Here is a 24,124-nt window from a genome sequence, read left to right as displayed (position 1 = left end):
TAGCCTAGCATCAGTGGTAAGGACCCGGCCGTGGGCCCGTCCTGGTGTGTGGACCAGAGTGTCATTTACTGGCTCCCCCTCAGCCTGAGTCTTCCAGGATCCTCTGGTGCAGCCCGGCCTGACCTGCCTTGCCTGGACTGAAGGCTTTAACCTTATTAAAAATGCATGCTCACACTTCCCAAACACACACGATTGATGAGAAGTGCAGTCACTGTGGTCTAAGCCCGGCGGCCGGCAGAGGTTCTTGGCAGTGTCCTGCAAAGTCATCAGCCCTCAGCTCTGGCTGAGCTGGCTCAGGGCGTCTTTCTGTGCCAGCCATGCTGAATCACTGCTCACTCATCTGTCACCCTGGCTCCCTTTGTCAAAATGCAGTAAGTTAAACAGGGGGACTGGTTCCCCACTAGGGCTGGTGCCCTCTGGTGTGGGTACCACTGGCAGTCTGAGGAACCTGCACAGGAGCCCTCCCTGGGTCTGTGCTCCCCTCAACTTGTGGGGACAAGGCATTCCACTCTTTCTCTGGTGAGCACCCAGGTGACTTAGCAGATTAAGGGGAAAAACAACCAGTGTTGTGCTTCTCAGACCCGCCTCATCTGACATGAGGGGCACTCACTTCAATGGCAGTGGGGAAATGAGTGTGCTGGGAGGGGCATAGCAGGCCGGGGCACAGCCAGTTCCCGGAGGGAACACCCCACATGGTGGACAAACACAAATCAGGGGCTAGACAGCAGGGACTCAGAGGAAGCTGGGCCAGCCCACACACGGCCTTAGATATCTTAAAATAATTGCTCTGGCCACTGGGTTGAATGAGACTGATTAGGAGCTAGAGGAGAAGCCAGAGAGTGGCTTGGGTCCCTAGCCCACTGGCTGTGGAGCAAGACTGATGGGACAGCCTGAGCTGGGAGGCTTGCAGGTTTCACTGAGCCCCAAGGGCTGGTGGGATGTGTTCATGTGAAGTGTGTGCCAGACACCCCTGTGGGGAACCTGGCCAGGGGCGGGATGGAGGTTTCTTTCTGGAGCTCAGAGGGAGATGCCAGCCATAAGTGCATGTTTAGGAGTCAGCATGTTTTTAGCCTTGAAGCTGAATAAGATCACCAGTGACTTCGTGTGGATAGTGAAGAAACAAGGTTGTGAACTGAGGCTTGAGATGCTCCAATATGTAGGCATGGTGGAGAGCGAGCTGCCAGGGGGCCCTGGGACATGGGTCAACAATGGGAGGATGCTACTGCCAGTCAGGCTTCCAGTGGGATCCCCAGAGCCAGTCCAGGCACTTCCAGGAGAAAGGGCTTCAAGTCATCAGAGGGGCTGGAGGAGTTAATGCCAGGCAGCCTCGAGACCTGGGCATTGCAGGGAGCTGCTGCCTGGCACGGCTGCAGGGAATGAGCAGGGTACTTGTCAGTAAAGCCAGCGGCTGTCACTCTGGGGAGGGAGGAAGGGGTGTCTATCTCACTTGTATCTTCCACTGTCCTGTGACTAGCTGGTCAGCAGAACCTGGACTGCACCCAGGACCCCAGTGGCACAGTTGACTGCAGGATACAGTTGGGAATGGGAACAACACTGTCTGCCAGAACAAGAACCAGAATACTCTCATACATGTTTGGAAACTGAGGGTTCCAGAGGTCATGTGGCTGGTCCAGGATACCTCAAGTCACCTTATCATCCTGTTGTTTTCTTGGGATAAAAACAACTAAAGAAATCACAGAGGAAAAGATAGATTTGACCTCCAAAAAAGTAAAACTTCTACGAGTTCTGCAACTTTAAAAGGCAAATTAGAAACTCATAACTATCACATTAATAACCATGTTAATAGCCTTACTATAGAGCAGTGGTTCTCAACCTTCCTAATGCCGTGGCCCTTTAATATAGTTCCTGTGGGTCACGACCCACACATTGAGAACCCCTGCTATAGAGAGAGCTTACAAAACTGATACCCCAGCTTGGCGCCTGTGGCTCAAGCGGCTAAGGCGCCAGCCACATATACCCAAGCTGGCAGGTTCAAATCCAGCCCGGGCCTGCCAAACAATGACGGCTGCAACCAAAAAATAGCCAGGCGTTGTTGTGGGCGCCTGTAGTTCCAGCTATTTGGGAGGCGGAGACAAGAGAATCACTTGAGCCCAGGAGTTAGTTGGAAGTTGCTGTGAGCTGTGATGCTACGGCACTCTACCCAGGGTGACTGACAGCTTGAGGCTCTGTCTCAAAAAAACAAACAAACAAAAAAAAACCTGATACCCCAATAAATGTAAATTGATAATTCATAGAAGAAGTAGTCCAGTAAACATGAAAATTTCACTACTAACTTAAAAATCTTTTTTTTTTTTTTTTTAGAGACAGAGTCTTATTATGTTGCCCTGGGTAGAGTGCTGTGGCGTCATAGCTCACAGCAACCTCACACTCTTGGGCTTAAGTGACTCTCGTGCCTCAGCCTCCCAAGTAACTGGGACTACAGGTGCCCACCACAACGCCTGGCTATTTTGTTGTTGTTGTAGTTGTCATTGTTGTTTAGCAGGCCCGGACCAGGTTGGAACCCACCAGCCCTGATGTATGTGGCTGGCTCCCTAACTGCTGAGCTACAGTCACCAAGCCTAACTTAAAAAATTTTTTTTTTTTTTTTTTTTGGCCAGGCCTGGGTTTGAACCCACCACCTCAGCATATGGGGCTTGTGCCCTACTCCTTTGAGCCACAGGCACCACCCCCTAACTTAAAAATCTTGAAAGAGTGAAATTAGTAAAAGAGAAAATTTTAAATGACACTGCTGGTGAGAGTTCAGCAGTTCATCCACACGCCAGCTACGCAGAGTGCCTTTGGTGCAGGCTTTTGGAAAGGCAGTCTGACACATCCACAATCTCTTAACGGGGTGACCAGTTGAAGGGAAGACCCATCAGTAATTTTTAAATTAGCATATGGCAGTTGCAGGAAAAGATATACATGTATGTGGAGAAATAAGCAGAACAAAAGTATAATTACTGGGCAATTAAAGTGTATGGAAAATAAGGTTCCTTTTTTTTTTTTTTTTTGAGTCAGAGTCTCACTCTGTGGCCCTTGGTAGAGTGCTGTGGCGTCACAGCTCACAGCAACCTCTAACTCTTGGGCTTAAGTGATTGTCTTGCCTCAGTTTCCCAAGTAGCTGGGACTATAGGTGCCCACCACAACGCCCGGCTTTTTTTTTGGTTGTAGTTGTCATTGTTGTTTGGCAGGCCCGGGCTGGGTTCGAACCCACTAGCCCCAGGTGCCAGCCGTCACCTTAACCACTGAGCTACAGGCGCTGAACAGAAAATAAGGTTCTTGAAACTCAGATGCCCCCCAGCATCCCCTCTGCCCGCCTTTCCGTTGCTGTGCTGGCAACACCAGGTGTTCTCATGCTTTTTCTTTTCAAAAACTTGCTTTTGTGAATACACAACACTTGTCACACGTAGGTTACGAGCCCCAGAACAATCCGAGGGTAAATGGGGAACAGCCCGTTCCCTTCAGCTCTGCGTCCTCCCCAAAAAGTTAGCTCTGCAGCACCCACCTGTTTTTTAGGCTTCACAAGCTCTTGCAGAGATTTTCCTTGCTTGAGCTTTCCTTCTGGGTTGTGGCTGCTATTTGGAGACAGGCTGTCTGTTGCCCAGCAGGAGTGCAGTGCCCTGATCATAGCTCACTGAGCCTCAAATGTCAGGGTTCAAGCGATCCTCCCACCTTGGCCTCCCAGAGTGCTGGGATTACAGGCATGAGCCACCACACTCAGCCTTCAGAACGTTTTCATCTTCCCAGACCAAAGCTCTGGTCTCCACTGAACACCAGCTCCACCCCTTCTCCCAGCCCCTGGTACCTACCTGTCTATGAATTTGCCTTTTGTCATTCTTTTCATTGGTCATTTTCCATGTTTATTTGTTTGTGCACCCACCCTCACCATAGCTGTCACTGGCTAAGTCTCTAGGGGGGAGGAGTTAGGTTCCTGATTGCCATGGTTACTGTCAGCTGCTTTTTTCAGACACGTGGGGGAGTGCCTGCCCCCAACCCTTGCCTTTGTACTGTCTCCCACTACCACCCTGAGCCCCCAAGTGCCCCTCTTGCTGTTTGTCTTCCAGGCCCTGAACCCCCAGAAGCAGGCGTTCATTTTGGAGGTTCTATCTGGGTGCCTTGAGTACCGGAAGTTGCTGACCGTCGTGGTAGACGCCTTCTATGTGCGGGATGGCCGGCTCTGCCTGTGGGCCGACTACAACCTCTTCCAGGGTAAGTGCTGTGTCCTGGTTGCCTGCGTGAACAGTCACGGTCAACCAGTGCTACCCTTCCACAGTGTCTGCCCCCCAGGACCCCTTTCCTCACTCAGTCCTCAACCTGCCCTGGGCACAGGGGTTTTCCCTGATCCCTCAGGCTCATGAAGGCCAGGCTTGAAGCAAGCAGACCTCAGCCCTGCTGCCCCTGCCCACAGCCCCTGTCCCCAAACAGGCCAGCCTGAGTACTCTGAGGAGCTGAGCAGTTCCTGACCCCAAGGCTGTTGGGCAGGGCAGACCCTGGGGCCACACACAGTCTGGACTGTCCTGTGGGGGTTAAATAAGAGAGCTGGCTCTGCCTGGGCTTCCCACAGCCAATGATGGCTGTCTGAGGCAGGGTGACATTGTCAGCAGGGTGGTGGCCACTGTCTCCACCAGGGAAGTTGGTCCAGCCCTGGGGCCCCATCCAGAGGGGAGTGAGGGCTGCAGGATCCTGCTGGTCCTTTCTGCCCTTACCCCAACCCCAGTATCCAATATGATTTCACTTTTACCCAGGGAACCTTCGCGTATTCTGAGAATTTACAAATTGGGTATTTGTGGAAGTGCTTTGAGAAACACAAATGCCCTTATGTGTAAGATGTGTCTGCCTGGTTCTTATTAGATTGTCATTTTTATGAGTTTTTGCCCGTGGCCACGCGCCTGACGCTGTGAAGGCCATGGGCTCTAGTTCTCTTGCACTTGTGACATCTCTTAGCCTCTAGCAGATCCCCCCACCCCCATAAAACTCTGGGTGTCTCTTCTGTGGGTCACCTCATGCTCTGGCCTCCCTGTCCCCTCAGTCATCTGCTACCTGGCCACGTTCCAGCTGGAGGAGCTCGGCTTCCAGCTCTTCTCCAGCATCATCAAGTCCCAGCCCATGGCCAAGATGTGCAAGGTGAGCCGCTCGCACCTGCCTTCCCAGGGGGCAAAGGTCTCTCAGCCTTGACATTTCATCTTTCTGATTGGGTTTAAGAAAGAAACGGGTGGGCTTATTCTTTGTTTAAAACCAACTGACAAGCCAGTGCAATGACAGGTGCCTGCAGGCCACCTACTGAGAGACCAAGGCAGGAGGATCGCTTGAGCCCGGGAGTTCAAGGCCAGCCTGGGCAACAGGAAGACTTGCCCCCTACACACACACACACACACACACACACAACTGACCAGCTGACACCCTCATCAAGGTATAAAGGTGAATGTGATCTTTTTGTCCTAGGGAAACTTGATTCCCTTTCCTGACTCTTGACCGGACTCCAGCCCCAGAATAGCTTTTCCCCACTCCAACACAGGGCAGGGATAGCTGTGCAGCTTCAGCAGGGCTGAGGGGAAGCCTGCAAGACCTCACTCCCCTGCCTGCCTGGGTCCACTTCTGTAGAAAGCTGCGACAGCCACCCCGCGGCAGTGGACTGGAACATCCAAGCCTGCTGCCCTTTGCTGGTCAGGAATCCTTTTTGCTGGTCACAGTGCTTATTTTTGCTTCACCCACAAAATGACCCATTGAGGTGGTCCCCTCTGTGGGTCACCCCATAGTTGAGGAAACTAGGGCAGGGAGAGGGTAACTTCTAAGTAAGTTACTTCATAAGTAACTTACCCAATATCACATAGCAGGTGAGTAGCACAGCCAGTTCTTGGACTAGGCTCTTGGCCACTGCTTGCTACCACTCATTCTGCGTGGAGGGGCAGTTGCCAACCTGGGAGGGCTACTTCTCCCTAGATAAGACAGTGGGAAGACCTTGGGCCCAGGAGCATTTCAGGACCTTTCTAGAAGGAAGCATCCAACTCTGCAGGGGCTGCTCCCTGCCCGGAAAAGTTGGGACCTGGAGCAATAGAGCTCGTAAGGATCACAGCCACAGAGACCTAGGACTGGCAACCCATGTGGCATGTTGGCCACCTAACAGATGAAACAAGAGAAGGTGCTGACCCCAACCAGCATTTTATTTTTTCCTAACTACCTATAAACATAAGTAATTCATGACAAGTACATATTTTTATAGTTATCTTAAGCAAGGGCTTCATTTTTTTTTTTTTTCAGTTTTTGGCCAGGGCCAGGTTTGAACCCACCACCTTCAGTATATGGGGCCGGTGCCCTACTCCTTTGAGCCACAGGCGTCACCTAAAGGCTTCATTTTTATGAAAAGCAAAACTGATGGCATTTTCTGAGTGGCATTTTGAGATGGGCCCCAAACTCAAAAGGGCTTGGACTGAGATTATGCTCTATTCTCACCATCCTGAAATTTTTTTGTTTTTTTGAAACATAGTCTCACTCTGTCTCACTCTGGGTATAGTTCCATGGCATCATAGCTCACAGCAACCTCAGACTCTTGGGATCAAGTGATGCCTCCTGCCTTAGTCTCCCAAGTAGCTGGGACTACAGGCACCCGCCACACTATCTGGCTAATTTTTCTGTCTTTAGTAAAGACAGAGTCTCATTCTTGCTCAGGCAGATCTTGAACTCCTGAGCTCAGGCAAACCACTTGCCTAGGCCTCCCAGAGTGCTAGGATTACAGGTGTGAGCCACTGTGCCCAACCAAATTCTTAATTATTGAACAATGTTCCATCTTGCTTTGGGCCATGCAGTAGTGGAGCTGGCCCTGGACCAACCTTGGCCCACAGAATCTCAAAGTGCCAGCCCTGGACAGAGTACCCAGAGCCAGAAATGCCTCCAACATAGGAGCCTGGGCAGTTACTGTCTGAGAGAGCTGCTAAAAGGATTCATGGAAAAAGCCTGTACAAATCCTCAAGGAAGCCATGAAGCTGCAGGGCTAGAGTGGCAGCCCTACACCCTGTGCCTGATTGGGCAATGCTGGTCCCATTAGGGTCCCTCCACCTGCCTCAGTGCTCCAGAAGGAGGCCAACCTAGACCTTGAAGGGGTCTGTAAGCTATTGGGGACAGAATGGCCACACCGAGGGCACTGTCACCATTGTGGTCAGGAGTGACAAGGCAGGGAGCACAGTGTGTGCCCTGGGGCAAGTGGCCTTGAGACAGCCCCTAGAGGGGGCCCACTGGTCGTGCTAGCTCTCTGGAATCCGCCAGATGGCCAGAGGGCTTTCTCAGGCCCACTCTAGAACCCCACCCCACTCCAGTAAGTTCCCTGGTGAGGCTGCCCCCACACATGCCAGTGAGAATGGGGCCTCATTCCAGACACCCCATTTGTTTGGGACGAGGGGCTGCTGGCACAGGCACTCAGGGAGGGAGGGCTGGGTGGGGGTTGGCAGTAGTGCTGAGTCTCAAGGGACCCAGGAAAGCACAAAAGGGACATTCCCTAATGGGGGTGGCCCAAGAAGAAGTGGATTGGGGTCCCCAGTGCCCCACCCAGGGTCTAGCTGTGCCCTCAGGCAGGGAGTAGTAGCAGGGCTGGAAAGATGGACACGTAGCCAGGTGGGATGGCTCATACCTGTAATCCTAGCACTCTGGGAGGCCAAGGTGGGTGGATTGCCTGAGCTCAGGAGTTGAGACCAGCCTGAATAAGAGCAAGACCTCATTTGTACTAAAAATAGAAAAACTAGTGTTGGGTGCCTATAGTCCCAGCTACTCAGGCGCCTAAGGCAGGAGGATCTCTTGAACCCAAGAGACAGACTAAGGTTGCTATGAGCTATGATGCCATGGTACTCTACCCAGGGTGACAGAGTAAGACTCTATCTCAAAATAAGATGGAGACGTAGTGAGGAGGGCTGGGAAGGGGGGTGATGGGGTCCAGGGAAAGGGGCTAAGATGCTTTATTGGGGCACAGAAGGCAGGAAGAGACCAGGGACAGCAGACCAGGCTGCCAAGTGGGAGGCTTTGGGAGGTTCTAGAAGGAGCCCATGGTGGCCTCTGTGTGGAGAGGAATGTGGCGACCCAAGGAAGGGCTGTGGGGATGTTGCCTGGGGGAGGCACAGCAGAGACTACAGGCCCAGCCCGCTCCACCCCAGCACTCCCTCGGGGGCCCTCCTCCCCACCCCATTCTACCTTATGCTTCCCAGGCTGCCTCCCCGTGAACCCCCTGTTCCCATGACCCCCGCAGCGTGTGCTTCCCAAACTGCCCTGTGGGGCTCTCCTGGTACCTCACACCTGATGCTGGAGCCTGCAGAAGCCCTAAGAGCCTGTCTCCAAGGACAAGCCCTAAGGCTGGGGGTGCTGCTCCTTCCCAGACCCCCACAGAGCAGCCCATGGGGCTGTGCAGAGGGTGCCTCCACAGCTGAAGACAGCCAGTGTTACGGAGGTGCATCTGTTTTCCAGCCCCCGGACTCGGGGCTCCATCTCAGAAGCTAAACTGATCTGTGTCTTCTGGGGCCAAATCTGTTAGACTTGAGATCCAGGAGTGGGGAAAGGCCTTCAGGAGCCCAGGGCCCTATTGTGGGCCAGGTCTGGGCCATCCCCAGGGCACCATAGCAGCCCTGGCCTGGGAAAGCTCTCAGTGCTGGAATGTGCTGGCAGTGGAGAGGGGCTGGGGGGCTTCCCAGGGGAGGGGTCTGCCCCAGGCTCAACCCCTGAGGGCTCCCGCTCTTCCCCCAGTTCCTTGGGTTCTTCTTCAACCCCTTGAATCTGTGCTCATGGGTCAAGGATGAGTGGAGCCTGGTCTACGAGGCATCCCATGTGGAGGAGAACTGGCTCCGCCCGCTGATGAGGTGGGTCAGGCTGGGCGGGGCACAGGGGTGGGGCGGTGTCCTATACCCCACTCTAAGCTCCTGCAGGCTCAGGCCCCAGAAGCTCAGTGCCCCATGGAAGACTGTGCTGTGTTGGGATCAGAGGGGCAAAGAAGCCTTGAGCTGGCTGGTCCTCAGCCTGTGGTGGAAAGTGGGTGTGGCCCTTCTCACCCCGCCCAACCCCCTAACCCCAGCCCAGGCTCTTTCTGCCCATGCTTGGTGGGGTGCTGATAGGACCACCTGCTGTGGAGCTGCCTGTCCTTTGCAGACCCCCAGCCTTCAGGGGTTGGGGCAGGTGGGACAGTGCAACTGGGGATCCCCAAGTTGTGTCCCTTCTGATAAGACTTGGAGGAGCCACTTTGTCCTCCTGGGGACAGAGTTCAGTGCAAGTGGATCACTTAGGTGCCAGCTGTGTGTGGGAGACCTGGAGGCCCAGGAGAGGTGGACACCCCTCCTGTGGGTAGAGGAGGAAGTGGGGGACCTTGGAGATGCCCCTTCACCAAGGGGAAATCATCTGTCCCAGCTGGTAATGGGGATAAACCTCCAAAGGAATAGGGGGTGGCCCTGCAAGTATCCCCACCTCCTGCCCAGGCTGGACTCTGCCCACCCACAGGGTCCCCCCATGGCCAGGGCCTGCAGGGCAGCCTCTGGGCAGCTGCTCAGCCTGATTCTAGCACACTCCCCCTAACCCCAGTTCAGCCTTCCCCTGCTCACTCTGGGCCCAGCCCCAGCACAAAGCTGCTGCCCTTTCCCCTGCTTTCCCCAGAGTCAGAGGCACTGGGGACTACCCAAAGTGCCTTCTGAGACTCCACTTGCTGCTGGCCCTTGGCCATAGCTCTCCAGGTGAGGCAGGAGTTGTTTCAAACCGTGCAGGGGCTGCTGGATACCCTGCTGATGGTGGGCTGTGGAGCCTCAGACCTTGCAATGGCCCAGCAAGGCCCTTCTCAAGACCCTGCTCCAGACCACCCCCACCTGAGGCTGTACCATACAGGGGAACAGGCCTTGCCCTGCCTGCTCCTCAGTCCCACTCCCCCTTCAGCGTAGCTTCTGGATGTTCCTTTCTGAACTTAGCCCCTTTTCCTGCTCCGGCTTCCTTCCCCTGTGTCATCTGCTCTCGTCAGATTAGCTTCCTGTCCCAGCTGCTGCTGCTCCTCAGAGCCCCAGGATTCCTGCAGTAGGGCTGTCCCTGTCCTTCCACCTCCCCCCTCACCAATGTGGCCTAGGACACTGATGCCTCTAGGCCTGTCTCCTCATCTGTACAAGGGGAACACTGACATCTGTTTCAAGAGTGTGGTTGGCATCATGCCTGCAAGTAGTAGGCACTCCATAAAGAGGGGCTGTCCCATTATCATCCCCACCCTGAGGTAGACCCAAATGCTTGGGGGCTGTTTGGATCCCAAGGGCCATTCCCTGTGGCCTATTAGGAAGTGACCATAAGGAGCATCTCCATTTTGCCTTCAAGGTGGCAGCCAGAGGTCCAACAGCTGATCAGCCAACTGGAGGGAGTGTCGGTCTTTCACTCCCCTCTTTCTAAGACCAAGGCCAAAGTCACAGAGCCCAAGGAGTTCAACCTGACTGCTCCCAAGCCCCGCACCATTCCAGTGCCAGAGCCAGTCCCTGTTGTGGCCAAGCCCAGATCAGTAAGTGCCTCTGGCATTCTCGATGTGCACAGGTTTACTGTCAAAATGACCAGGCTGAGAGAATGGACTGTGGACCAGTGGGGGACTGGGCTCCTCCCAGAGCTGAGGGTGGGCTGGACAAGAACAGGAGCATTGATGACCGCATCCCCCCCCCCTGCAGGGAGGGAGATCCAGCTGCCCCAGAGCCCCCCAGTAGGTACTGGCACTGCACCACTGTGGTCCCAGCAGTAGGTGGCAAATGATGCTCTCAGGCCCTGCACAGTATGTCACCCCCACACCCCAACAAAGCTCACCTGTGCAGATCATGCATGCTCTTCAGTTGTAGGCAGGGGATGACATCTGTGCCCAGTCATGCCTGTGCCCACCTTAGGCCCTCTGCTCACTGTCTGCCCAGCACTGCCACCTTGCCGTCCCTTGGTCTTGCTGACGTGGCACACAGGATGCTTTGTATTGCAAGTCACAGAAAAATGAAGCTCAAATGGGCCCAGACTGCAGCACTGGCTGCAGTAGGACAGGCAGCAGGCACAAGTGCCTAGGGCTCCTGCTCAGCTGCTGTGCAACTCTCTCTACCCTGCTGTCCTATGGGTCACCTTCACCTTTGGGCCAGACTCTTTACTGTAGAAAACCCAGCTGCATCCCCATACTCTGTACCACCCAGAGACTTAAGAGGATGCCTGGGGTCAGGAATTCTTTTTGGAAAGGTGACTGCACCAGCTTAGGTCTCGTGCTTGCCTGGAACTGATGATACGATTAGGAACACAATGTCCTGACTGGTCATGGGCACTACCCCAAGTGCTTGTGCTGAACTCCATTTCCTGGAGCCAGTCTGGTCCCCCAGCAGGACCAAGGACAAGAGGGATAGGTCGGGGGCTGGGGGTCCCACGGTCCCACACCATTCCTACCACCCTTCAGGTCTCATTAAGATCCCACTGCTGGCCGAGTGTGGTGGCTCATGCCTATAATCCCAGCCTCTGGGAGGCTGAGGTAGGTGGATAGCTTGAACTCAGGAGTTCAAGACCAGCCTGACCAAGAGTGAGACCTCTGTCTCTAGTAAAAATAGAAAAACTGAGGCAAGAGGATCACTGGGGCCCAGGAGTTCAAGGTTGCTGTGAGCTATGATGATGCCATGGTACTCTATGCAGGGCCACAGAGTGAGACTCTGTTTCAAAAAAAAAAAGATCCTGCTCCCCAGGGAGAACTGCATGACCCTCCACCATGTCACATCCCTCAGTCAGTGTCTGCCGCTGTCTGCTTCCAGACCTCTCCATCTTGCTGGTCCCATGTTCTCAAAGCCTGGCGTTATCCTGGCTCAGAGAAGACCCTGCGTGAATGTTTGTTGGATGGATGAATGGGTGCGTGGATGGGTAGGTGGATGATCGGGGTTCTTGTTGAATGACCTTACCACTGCCCGACCTGCAGGATATGCAGCATTTTTGACCCATATCCTCAGGGCTCAGTGTGTCTCAGGTCATCCTACCAACTGCACTGCTGTGTCTCTGTCCTTACCCACCTGGAACAGCCCCTGCCAGGGCACTTACCATGCCCAGCACTGTTCAGTAGCTTTGTCTCATTACAAGCTGTGAGATGTCAGTGGCCATCTATCTTCCCTGCAGTCCACGAGGTGGCTGTGCTGGACCTGGAGGCCTTTTTTCTCTGCCTTCCCTGCTGTACCCCCTGCCCAGGATCCCCACCCCCTCATGAATTGACAGCCACTCACTTAGCAAATAGGTATAGAGGCCTAGCATGGGCTAGGCACTGTGCCTTCAGGGAGCATGCACTCCAGTGGGGGCCTCAGATAAAAAACAGGCTAAGTAATTTGCTGTGTTAGTTGATAAAGGCTGAGGATACAAAATAATGCAGCAAAGGGGATAGGAAGTATTGAGCCAGTTGCAGCTCTGGGCAGCGTGGCTAGGCAAGGCCTCCTGAGAAGTGCCACAGAGTAGAGGTGTCGACAAGCCCCAGTGTTTGGGGGCAGTGTGTGTGGCTGGGATGGAGTGAGGAGGGAAGGGGGGACAGGGTACCCCCATGAGCAGGGAGGCAGGATGTATGCCACGGTCCCTCCAGCTGCTATGGCCGAGGCAGGAGGTAGGAGCTGGAGTGGAAATGGCGTGGCTGTAAGGTGGAGGTGCTGAGGAGGGCTCTGCCTCCAGGCATGCGTGAGTATGGACAGCAGTTGGGCAGCCAGGCTGGGAGGACAGGGTGGAGTTTCCAATGCCTATTGGCCACTTGAGGGAGAAGGCATGGAGTTAGGAGGGTACGGGGGTCTAGAGTTCAGAGTGTCTTACCTGACTCTGTCCTGACCCTCTGTGGGCATTGCTCCTGGCAGTATCTTGTACCTGAACCCAGGAGTACAGCTCAGCCCTCTGCAGTGTCCTCTCATGGGCAGCTCACTTTGCTGGGGTCCAGGACATACTCTGCCCCTCCAGTGTCTTGAGAGCTGACTACCTTTCCCTCTTCCTCCTCCCACAGCAGCCAGCCCACGTAGGCTGGTGGCCCTTGGTGCTGCTGGCCACATCTCACTCTGCCCCCCCAGGCCGAGACCCAGACCCCAGAATTAATAATAGCCTGACCCCCTTCCCCTCCCTCCACTCAGCCCCAGTGGCTTCTGCTCCAGCCTGGTTTTCCTCTGGTGTAGGCCACCGCCCTCCCCTTCACCTACATCCAGCCAGCCCCAGCCCCAGCGTTGCTGATCATCAAGTTGTTTTTCCTGTCATGCCACCAGGTCCCTCAGAGCACCTACAAGGTGCCCAAGGAGCAGCTGCAGCTGGAGATGGTCAAGAGATACAATCGCCGGAAGGCTGAGGTGGGCCCTGTGTGACCCCTGCCTTCCCAGAGACTCCTGGAGGCCTGTAAAGAGAAGGGGTGGAGGAGGGAGGAGGTGTTGGTGGATGTGTTTGTCCTCCTGAGGACGCTGGTCAGCGGTGGCAGGGCTGGAGCACTGTGCATCTTGCAGGAGCTGCTGCTGAAGGCGAACATGGAGGAGCTGCGCTGTGCCATGCCCAGGTCACGTGTGCAGCCACCAACTCAGGTACTACCAGCTCTCCAGGTCCCAAGACCAGTCATCAGGGTGGCCTTCTCCCACATCATCAGAAAGCACCCCTAGCACCACTTCAGTGGCCACTTAGCCTTCCCCCAAGAAGGGCTGTGGAGGGCAGACTCCCAGTGACCCTAGGAAGTGACCCTCGAGCCACACTGATGACATCCAGCTGCTGTGCAGCTCCTCAGTGGGCAAATGTAGACGCCTACCTACAGCCGCTGCCTCTGGGTGCTCCCAGATATTCCACACTGAGCACTTCCAGAAGAAAACAAGCCAAGAGGTGTGTGCCAACAAAGTAAGGGACAGAGGATGAGGAGCAACTGTACTTGGGATGCTCACTTGGGAGCACGGGCCCCATGGTACCCAGCAGCTGGCTGGGGAAGCAGGCAGCAGGCCACAGGGCTTGTGATGGCTAGGTGCTCCCAGGAGGCCTTTTGCTAGCTCCTTCCCCACACTGTGGCTGGTGGTGCTCACTCTGGGTGTGTCAGCAAAGCAGCAGGAGGCTGGCCATGTGCAGACTCTGGGAGCAGCCCATGAGCCACTAGACCCCAGCTCTGAAGGGTAGCTGAGGCCGCTGAGCTCCAAGGCCAAGTTATCTTGACTGGAACCTCTGCCCCCAGGCCCAACAGGCCCTGCACTTTCCCTGCTCCTGCTGGAGGCCCCTGGGGAGAGCAGTGGGAGACAGAGATGCTGCCCTGGGGGGCTAACAGGCCCTCACTGAGGTGTGGGGGCACCTGGAAGGCACAGGTGCCAGGTGCCAGCTCCACCCTGACTCCTGCAGGACTCTAAGAAGAAACTGCAGCTTCAACTTCCACCCCGAATTCGAAAGACCCCGAAGTTGACCTTCTTCAGAGTAAGAGCTACTCCTGGCTGGTCAGGCCCCTCTCCCTGGGTACCCACTTCTCCTGATCTGTCCTGCCCCTAGAGGCTCAGATGACCAGAGCTGGGGAGTCAGAGCTCCAAGCATAGTCTCACCCTTGAGACACAGAGAAGCACCTGGTCAGGGCCAAGTAGGAAGAGTTGGAGGATAGGAGGGGCACCTGTCCCCAGCCTCCCCTCATTCCCACAGTCAGGCCTTCCTCCTCCCACAGCCTGACAACGTCCCAGTCAAGCTGAACACCGCGGCGATCCTGCGAGAAGGGGCTTTGTACCAGCGGCAAGTAGAGAAGGAGCTGCAGAGGTGAGGGTGGTGGAGCCTTTCTCCACCTTCCAGAGCTGTGCCCTTAGGAACAAGGGCACAGGAGAGGCCTGGGGCTGGGCGCTTTGCAGAGAGGGGGCTCAGGGTCATGACCAGGCTGTGGATCAACAGGGTGGGAGTAGCAGGCAGGACTGTGTCAGGGTCACCATTGCATCTTACAAAGATAATCCTGGCTCAGTGACTTAGCAAATGGCTGGCCTGCCCCATACTCCCTTGGAGTACCCTCTTCCTCAGACCCATTCAGGATGCTCCTAGCCCTAGACCACCAGGGCTGGCCTGCAAGCTTCTGGGCATACCCCATGCCATGTGGTATGTCTGTCCGTGTCTGTAAGTTAGGCTGTGGGCAGGAGCTTGATGGCTGGCCTAATGGATGAGTGAACAGCCAATAGACAGAGCAAGGGTAGTAAACAAGATGGTAAAAGGAGGGGTGGGATGATGTGGCTGACAGTTGGCCACACAGGAGGGGACAGGTGAATGGCAGGCAGTGGACAGGGGATAGAGAAGTCTGCATGTTGAGTGAAAAGCAGCCCTTGGCTGTGAGGGCCACTATCCCCTGTGAAGCCTGTGGCCTTGGTCCCTCTGTCACCAGGGTTGACAAGCTTGTGGATGGGGCTGGGGACTTCTCCGAGTTCCTCGAGTGGCAGAGGAAGATGCAGGCAAAGGACCGGGAGGAGCGGCTGGCCGAGGGCGAGTGCCGGCGGCTGCAGGGCAAGCTCAGCCATGAGGAGGCCATCCTGGCGCGCCAGAACCTTGCACAGCAGAAAAAGCAGAGGGCCGACCAAAAGAAGCAGGAGGTGACGCGCAAGGAACAGGCAGGACAGGGCACAGCCGGCCAAGCTGCGTGGCCTCTGGGAGCTGCCAGAGAAGCCAAGATGTGCATTGCAGCTGGCCACAGCCTAGCGGCTCCTGTGGCCACTGGCTTTTCGGATGACCCTGGGTCTTTTCCCCTGGATCTTACAGGGTTGCAGTGATTTCTCTATCCCCACCATAGCAGGCAGGGTGTGAAGGAGTTTCAGGTCAGCTGGGCTGAGTGGGCTGTCTGACCAGCAGTTCTGCTCCAGATTGCCACCTGCCCCACCAGAGGTGTCAGTTGGTTTACAGAGCCCTGGGTGTCCCTAGGGGAAGCCCTGAGATTCTGGCAGAAACTTCCAGAAGGTGGACAAGTTTACATATGATATGTTTGTATGTGGTATCCTCTCCACAGGAGAGTTTGAGGGTGTCCATGCCATCATTTAAGAAGCTCTTGGCTCTTCCTCCTCCTAGGACAGCTTACCTAGGCAGGGGCTCTCAACTTCTTTTTCCCCAGAAAGCCTATTCCTCCCTGTGAGCCTCTCAGTGGCCTGGGCAGGGGGGAGCATGAGGACCTGTGGTCAGGACCTGCTCCAGACTCGTTTGCGTCTGTGTTCAGTCTGATGATTTGCCTTTTCTTACCTTTTTAGTTCACTTTTCTTTTTTTTGAGACAGTGTCATACTCTGTTGCCCTGGGTAGAGTGCTGTGGCATCATAGCTCACAGCAACCTCAGACTCCTGAGCTTAAGCAATCCTCTTGCCTCAGCCTCCCAAGTAGCTGGATTACAGATACCCACTGCTGTGCCTGGCTAGTTTTTCTATTTTTAGTGGAGATGGGGTCTTGGTTTTGCTGAGGCTGGTTTCAAACTCCTGAGCTTATGCAATCCTCTTGCCTTAGCCTCCTAGAGTGCTGGGATTACAGGCATGAGCCACCATACCCAGCCTTTAGTTCACTTAAAAAAAAAAATGAAATCCAAACAATTATGAAAAAGTAGACTCAGGGAAGTCTCACTTCTTGTAAGTTTATAACTTACAATTTCCTACCTTCATAGGTCTTTTTTATTTTTTTCCTGAAACAGTCTCACTCTGTTGCCCAGGCTAGAGTACTGTGGCCTCAGACTAGCTCACAGCAACCTCAAACTCCTGAGCTCAAGCAATCCTTCTGCCAGCTTCTTGAGTAGCTGGGACTATAGGCACCTGCCACCACAGCTGGCTAACTGTTCTATTTTTAGTAGAGATGGAGTCCTCACTCTTACTGAGACTGGTCTTGAACTCCTGGCGTCAAGTGATCCTCCCCCCTTGGCCTCCTAGAATGCTAGAATTACGGGCATGAGCTCACAGCACCTGTCCCTTATTTTCATTTATTTCTTGATTTTCTTTCCTTTCTTTCTTTATTTTATTTATTTTTTTTTGAGACAGAGTCTCACTTGGTCACCCTTGGTAGAGTTTCTGTGGCATCTTAGTTCACAGCAACCTCAAACTCTTGGGTTCAGTGATTCTCTTGCCTCAGCCTCCCAAGCAGCTGGGACTACAGGCTCCTGCCACAATGCCTGGCTGTATTTTTAGAGATGGGGTCTTGCTCTGGCTCAGGCTGGTCTGGAACCCGTGAACTCAGGCAATCTACCTGCCTTGGCCTCCCAAGTGCTGGGATTACAGGTGTGAACCACTGCACCTTTTCTTTCATTTCTAAGCAAATAATACACACATTTCACTTCCTTTTTCCTTACATAAAGGATTACACCATGCTTTCTCTACAAAGAATGATGTCACATAAGTCTTTCATCTTAGGGGAAGTGAATTTTCAGGGTAAAGTTCTAGAGGAGGGATTCAGAGTAACTGGAGAGGTGGGCTTTTTAATTGTTGCTGTGGTTGCTTTTTGGAACATGTGGTTTGTGAAGTTCCGCCAGACCCTCCTCTTGGGGCTGACACCAGCTTCACTCCCGTGAAGTCAGGGAGTGCTTCAGCCTCCCAAGTGCTGTGATTACCAGCGTGAGCCACCTATTGGACTGACTGATGGCTGTATAGCTGTCACCTGCCCTAATCAGCTGCAGCACTAGTTTCTGCTGTCAAGCCTCTAGAAACAACTTTTCTATTGAGGTAGGGATGTCTGACACAGACATAGTTATCCTCCATGGGCTGCTGTGCCTCATGAAAACGAGTATTGCTTTCTGTGTCTGGTGCTTTTGTTTATTTTCACAGTGACGGATATTAAGATCCTCTAGCAACAGGGCTAGAAAAGGATCTCTTTTAGAACCATGACTATAACATGGATATATTTAAGTTAGTGCCAACATTGTCTTAAATACCATGAATATATTTTCTTCATTTAAATATCTCCCTTTTAAAATAACGTGATGAACCATACAAATAATTAGATAGGTTGACCAAGACACATCAAGGCCATATAATTACTTGTTTTTTAAGTCCATCACCATCATGAAATTAATCCAGAATAGCTGTGGGGTATCCACAGCTCAGACAGGGGAGCTGCTGGGTAAGCAGCTGCAGGTTCTTTCTTGGCTGTTGCAGGATTGTCCTTTGAGCGCACTTCACCACAAGTCCTATCACATTGGTTGGACAGTGCTGGCAGCATTTTTCCAACTGGCTCTGGGCACATAAACACTGTTCAGTGGGTTCTGTGTTCATTTCAATTTTGAGGGGGTCTCCATGAGGGTAACTAAAAGCTCTGGCCTGGCACAGCCATAACAAAGTACCACAAACCAGGGCGGCGCCTGTGGCTCAAGGAGTAGGGCGCCAGTCCCATATGCCAGAGGTGGCGGGTTCAAACCCAGCCCTGGCCAAAAACCACAAAAAAAAAAAAAAAGTACCACAAACCAGTTGGCTAAAAATGACCGAGACCTGCTGCACAGGAGCACTTTGGGGAGGAAGGGGGATGTGAGCTAGGAGTTCCCCAAAAGCCCATCCTGGAGGAGACTGTGGACTTCTGGGTGTTTCAGGCCAGGGCTGACCCTCAGACCTCATGCTGTCCCCTGGGCTGGGGAGGACTGGGCGACCCCTCTGACCCCCACTCTCACTGCAGCAGGCCTTCTGTCCCACAGACAGCCAGGCTGATGCTGCAGTGTGCTGAGAGGCGCCTCCAGGAGGACAGGTCCTTGAAGCAGCAGGTGGAGCAGGTGATGGAGCAGCAGAAGGACATCAGGTTGGCTCAGATGAAGCTTGTGAAGGGCCGACGGCAGAGAGGTACAGTGGAGAGCCAGGTGCCATGGAGCCCTGCCCAGGCCCAGGGCTGCTGTGGTCAGTGAGGTCTGGGTTCTCCCAGGCAGCTGCACTGAGCCAGAGGCCTAAGCAGCTCTCAGGGAGGTGTGTTCACCAGCCCCCTCAGCACGCACTGGGTCCCCAAGCTCAGGAAGTGATGGAGGAGAGCCGGGAACTGCTGCAGCGCAGCGCAGAGGCCGCCAGGGAGGAGCAGCGGCGGCGCTGTGAGCTCATCTCTCAGCTCCGTGCTGTGGAGACACAGCCCACACGCAAGGGCAAGCTCGTGGACCTGACCCAGGTGAGGACACCAGCCCAGGGACCTTCAGGGAGGCCTCTGAGCATGTTGCCATGCTGGGCATGTCCAGAATTCTCATGGATGCCAAAGGCAGGTCTTGCCCCACTGAAACCCACATGGCCACTCACTGCCAGCTATGCACACAGGCCCTGCAAATTCACAGTCCTAACAGCAAGGCAGACACTGAGCAGGTCCTCTGTAACCCCTGGGGAGGGCCTTGGGAGTAGCCAAGGTAGGATCCAGGAGGCCACTTAGAAGCTGTGTACTGGGGTAAGGGCAATGTAGGGAAAGGATGGGTGTTTAGGGCCCAAGGCTGGATGGAGCAATAGGCTGTGGTGGCCTCCTGGAAGCCTATGTGAGGAGGCATCGTGAGGGCTGGGGCTCGCCCCAAGGGGTGTGTGGAGTCTCATGGGGTCCCTGCTGGGGACACAGTGATTAGTTCTATCTGGGACCTCCACCATGGAGGGGCCTGCAGTGCATGCTTCAAGTGTACACAGCAGAGCGGGGCCCTGGCTGAGAAGAGGTGCCCAGGCTGAGAAGCGGGGAGGACGCGATGCAGCAGGGCAGGAGCTTCCTGGCAAAGGGACAGGCCTGAGGGGGTCAAGGGCGGCATGTGTGCTCCCCAGCCTGGCCTAGCACAGCTCCAAGCTTAGAGCCTCCCCTGCTACCCACAGATCCCTGGGTATGGCCTGGAAGGTGAGATGTCTGTAGTGGAGCTGCGAGAGCGGCTGGCCCTGCTCAAAGAGACCCAGCAGCGAGAGAAAGAAGAAAAGCGGGATCAAATCATCCAGGGCAAACGCACCCAGAGCCAGGAGCTGCAGAACACAGCAGAGCAGATCTCCCTGTGCCGCGCAGCCCTGGGCAGGTCTGCTGCCTTGAGGTTTGTGCAGGTGCCAGAGGCCCAGGGAGGAGGCCTCTGCCTTTGCAACTCCTAGTGGGTCTCTTTACCACGAGCTCCTTGCTCCTGCCCAGGCAGTTCCCTTCCAATAACTCTGCCACCTCTGTTATTTTATTAGATGATTTTCAGGCATACAGAAATGGTGGAAAAAGTCATGTACCGGGCGGTGCCTGTGGCTCAGTCCATAGGGCGCCAGCCCCATATACCGAGGGTGGCGGGTTCAAACCCGGCCCCGGCCAAACTGCAACCAAAAAAAAAATAGCCGGGCGTTGTGGCGGGCGCCTGTAGTCCCAGCTACTTGGGAGGCTGAGGCAAGAGAATCGCTTAAGCCCAGGAGTTGGAGGTTGCTGTGAGCTGTGTGAGGCCACGGCACTCTACCGAGGGCCATAAAGTGAGACTCTGTCTCTACAAAAAAAAAAAAAAGAAAATAAAAGAAAAAGTCATGTACCACTGACTTAGATGGCTGTGACCCAGATGCAGTCATTTTGCACCTAGGTCCTGGGCAGGACACTTTGCTATATGTGCTTCCCCTAGCCAGCTAGTTATTTGTCTGTCTGTAGAACCATTTGAAGTTGTTGTAGACATCAGATACTTCACTCCTAAACATTTCAGCATGTGTCTTCTAAAAAACAAATGATTGTTCTACATAAAACCACAGCACCATGACACAACTAGAGAATTTAACACAAATTCCCAACTTCATCTGAGTACCCTGTCCATATTCACATTTCTCTGGGCATCCAAAACTGTAAAGACTGTTTGATGTAGCTTTTTTTCCTTTTTAAACCAGGATCTAGTTGAGGTCATCCATAGTGTACCATCTCTCACACACACCTTTTTGTTTATATTGGGGACACTGTGGTGACTTTGTCCAGCCTGGTCAGGCATGGGATAGGTAGTGTTATCTGTTCCCCTCAGCCCCTATCAGGCTGGGCTTTGGGCCCTGGCCTGATTACGCAGGGGAGCCTAGCTGCCCCAGGGGATGTGGCCCCCAGGCCTATGGTAGCAGAGCCTAGTTCAGGGCTCCAGAGACAGTGTCTAGGCCGGGTGTGGTGGCCCATGTCTGTAATCCTAGCACTCTGGGTGGCCAAGGTGGGCGGATTGATGAAGCTCATGAGTTGGAGACCAGCCTGAGCAAGAGCAAGACCCCATCTCTACTAAAAATGTTTTCACTGAGGCAAGAGGATCCCTTGAGCCCAAGAGTTCAAAGTTGCTGTGAGCTATGATGCTACGGTACTCTACCCAGGGCAACAGAGTGAGACTCAATCTCAAAAAAAAAAAAAAAGTGTCTGAGTAGGACTGGGATGGAGGAGGAAGGTGTTAACAGAAGGACTGTGGTGCTGGGCCTGGCAGACCCCAGATGCAGTCTGGTTGGTGTTGGGGTGTCTCCTCTAGAGCCCCCCTTAGGCATGCCGCTAGACTCTATGGCACTGATTCACAAGGAGCATTTTAGGAGGTGGGTGTACAGTCTGCCATGGAGACAGGGAACAGCTCATACAAAGGCCCCACGCTGGGACATACCCTTATATCAAAGGCAGCAGTGTACAATATGGGTAATGCAAAGGAATAATGGCCTATGGATGGGTATATTTGTGGCAGTGGTTACCTCCAGGCAAGAGGCAAGGGGAGGTGTGAGATAAAAGGGGTCGTTCACACTTCTACCCCAGTTATGTAGTTGGTACACGTGGTACCGTGTAATACTTTTTAAAACGATGTTAAGGAAAAAGAACAAAATCGTAACGGAGCTGGCAGGATCCTCCCTGCCCTGCATGGTGACCCCGACGGGGCTTTGTGTCCTGCACCTGCGTCATTCCAGCGAACCTCTCCGTGCACAGCCGGGTAGCCCGGGTCCGGTCCCAGGCGGCTCCTGAGCCCCCGCTCTGTCACCCTCCAGGTGGGAGAAGAAGAAAGCGCTGGCGGAGGCCTCCAGCGCACCCTCCCAGGACCAGCGCGTGCTGGAGCTGCGCCGCAGGGTGGCGGAGCGAGCGGCGGAGCGCCGCAAGCAGGCGGCCCTCCTGCACGCGTACGCGCCGCGGCCCGCGCGCCCCAAGCCCCGGGTAAGCCGGCGGGTGGGAGCGGCCGGGAGCGGGGGTCCCGGCGCAGCGGGGGTCGTAGCGTCAAGGGGTGGGCGCGGTGTCGCCGCAGGCGCAGCTGGACGAGCAGCACTGGCTGGAACTGGAACAGAGCCGCGAGCGCAGGTTTCGGGCGCCGCAACCGGGAGGCTAAGGGCGCTGGCCCGCGCCCCGCCTGGAGGCCGCCTGACCGGCGTGGGCGGGGGGTGAAGCGCGCGGCCATGAGTGAGCCTCCTCTTCCTCGGCCGCGCCCCCTCGCCCCCAGGCTCCCGTCCCGTACCGCTGCCGCATCCTCTCTCGTCCGCAGTCCCCATCTGCCCGGAGGGCTGCTGGATAAAAGGCAGGACGCTTAATTACTGCGTGAACAGATTTGTGCTGAAGTGTCCTTTTCTTGTCTGGAAATCAAACATAACAGGGCGCCTGCATTTTGATGTGCCAAATCTGGCAGCCTGGCCCAGATCTTACCCCTTCCTTACCGGCCAGCACAAGGTATTCCTGGAGACCCCCTTCCCCAGTCCTCCCGCCCTGCACGTGGAACCCCACCTGCAGCACGTGGAAACCTGCACTCGCACGCTCTGCTCGGAGCCGGTGGCTTCACCTGGGAAACGCCCAAGACTGGGTGTGCGATTGTGCCTGTGCGTTTGAACCATCTCGGGTCTGGCCCTTCTTGGCGGGACCCGGGATCCTTTTGCAATCCGGGAACGTAGGACTGGCCTGCCCCTTTCTGCTGAAGAGGACACAGGCGCCCCAACAGTTGACATGACCTGCCCAGAGAGCCAAAACCCACAGCTAAGCCTGAGTAACCTTAGAGCACCCTCCATACTCCCTTTCTTTCTTTTTTTTTTTTTTTGTGGTCTTTGGCTGGGGCTGGGTTTGAACCCATCACCTCCGGCATATGGGACCGGCGCCCTACTCACTGAGCCACAGGCGCCACCCTCCATACTCCCTTTCACCAGCATCACTGAAGCAGCCCAGTGCAGGAGTTCACCTAAGGCAGGAACTAGGATAGATTCTTCCTGCCCTGGGCTGGAGAAGGCTCTGTCTGGAGGACACATTAGCAGAGCCTGGAGAAGAAAGTACATGTTGCAGCTCCCAGGACCTAGAGAAAACGGGAGAGTATGGAATGGACATGTGCTCAGGAGAGAGAGACACCCCCACTCATATTCACCTTGGGTATGCAGTAGAGGTGGCACCTTGGACGGGGAAGTCAGGCTCCGGGGTACATTCAGACTAGGAAAGTGGGCAGTGACAAGAACAGATTAAAGGACCAGAGTCCTACTCCAATACTCTGTATCAAAACCCCAGAACTTTCTTACAACCAAAGTTGATAAAGACAGGAATTCCCATCTCTCTGTTGTGTTAAATTAGCACTGGGAGCAGATAACATTTCATTTAAATAAGTAAACAGTTATTACATCCTGTGTTGGGAGATTCAAACTCATTTCATTTACTATTAAGGAAATAAGTCCATGACTGGACCAGACAGTCCTCCTAAAGGTTTCTCCTGAAGCTCTAGAGGTTTCAAAAGGGGATTTATTAATTCCCATCCAAAAGTAGGGTGGCACTCTGGGAGGCTGAAGTGGGGGGATTGCCTGAACTCAGGAGTTTGAGACCAGCCTGAGCAAAAATGAGATCCTGTCTCTACTAACAGAAAAATTAGCAGTGTTTAGCAGTGTCTTGTGGTGGGCGCCTGTAGTCCCAGTTACTCGGGAGGCTGAAGCAGGGGGATCATTTGAGCCCAGGAGTTTGAGGTTGCTGTTCTAGGCTGAGGCCACAGCATTCTAGCCTGGGCAACAGAGTGAGATTTTGTCCTAAAAACAAACGGAAAAAAAACTAGGGTGGACTTCAAGATGTGCCTGATCCAGGAGCTATATCTCCAGGCTGGTAGCAGACATGGAACATGGGACATAGAACATCTCCCAGTCTCACTGGCCTGAATTGAACATATTGGTGCTGAGCCAGTTCCTACAGTAGGAGAAACACCTGCATAGTTGCCTCAAGCAATTACGGGATAAATTACCCTTCCTTTATTAGGCTAGCCTCTGGAGCAGAGGGCAGATGTGGCCAACAAAATGATGGTGCTATTGACAATAATCCTTGTCAGCAGCCAATAAGGTCCCTTCCTCT

General features: G+C 54.3%; 1 protein-coding gene across 1 annotated transcript in view; it reads left to right on the top strand.

Annotated features, from left to right (window-relative positions):
- CFAP99 (cilia and flagella associated protein 99) overlaps nt 1-22,187 on the top strand; it is a 31,120-nt gene extending 8,933 nt beyond the window's left edge. The window contains 14 exon segments of the mRNA XM_053577652.1: nt 4,065-4,209; nt 5,030-5,124; nt 8,722-8,834; nt 10,315-10,492; nt 13,215-13,295; nt 13,446-13,520; nt 14,311-14,382; nt 14,621-14,709; nt 15,317-15,521; nt 18,576-18,717; nt 18,879-19,030; nt 19,702-19,907; nt 21,820-21,982; nt 22,071-22,187. Coding sequence (XP_053433627.1) covers nt 4,065-4,209; nt 5,030-5,124; nt 8,722-8,834; nt 10,315-10,492; nt 13,215-13,295; nt 13,446-13,520; nt 14,311-14,382; nt 14,621-14,709; nt 15,317-15,521; nt 18,576-18,717; nt 18,879-19,030; nt 19,702-19,907; nt 21,820-21,982; nt 22,071-22,187 — 1,833 coding nt within the window.
- The last annotated feature ends 1,937 nt before the right edge of the window (nt 22,188-24,124 follow it).

The sequence above is a fragment of the Nycticebus coucang genome, chromosome 23 (genome assembly GCF_027406575.1).
Source record: "Nycticebus coucang isolate mNycCou1 chromosome 23, mNycCou1.pri, whole genome shotgun sequence".
Classification (NCBI taxonomy): domain Eukaryota; kingdom Metazoa; phylum Chordata; class Mammalia; order Primates; family Lorisidae; genus Nycticebus; species Nycticebus coucang.
Note: the sequence above shows the minus strand (reverse complement) of the source record. Positions and strands in the feature narration are given on the sequence as shown.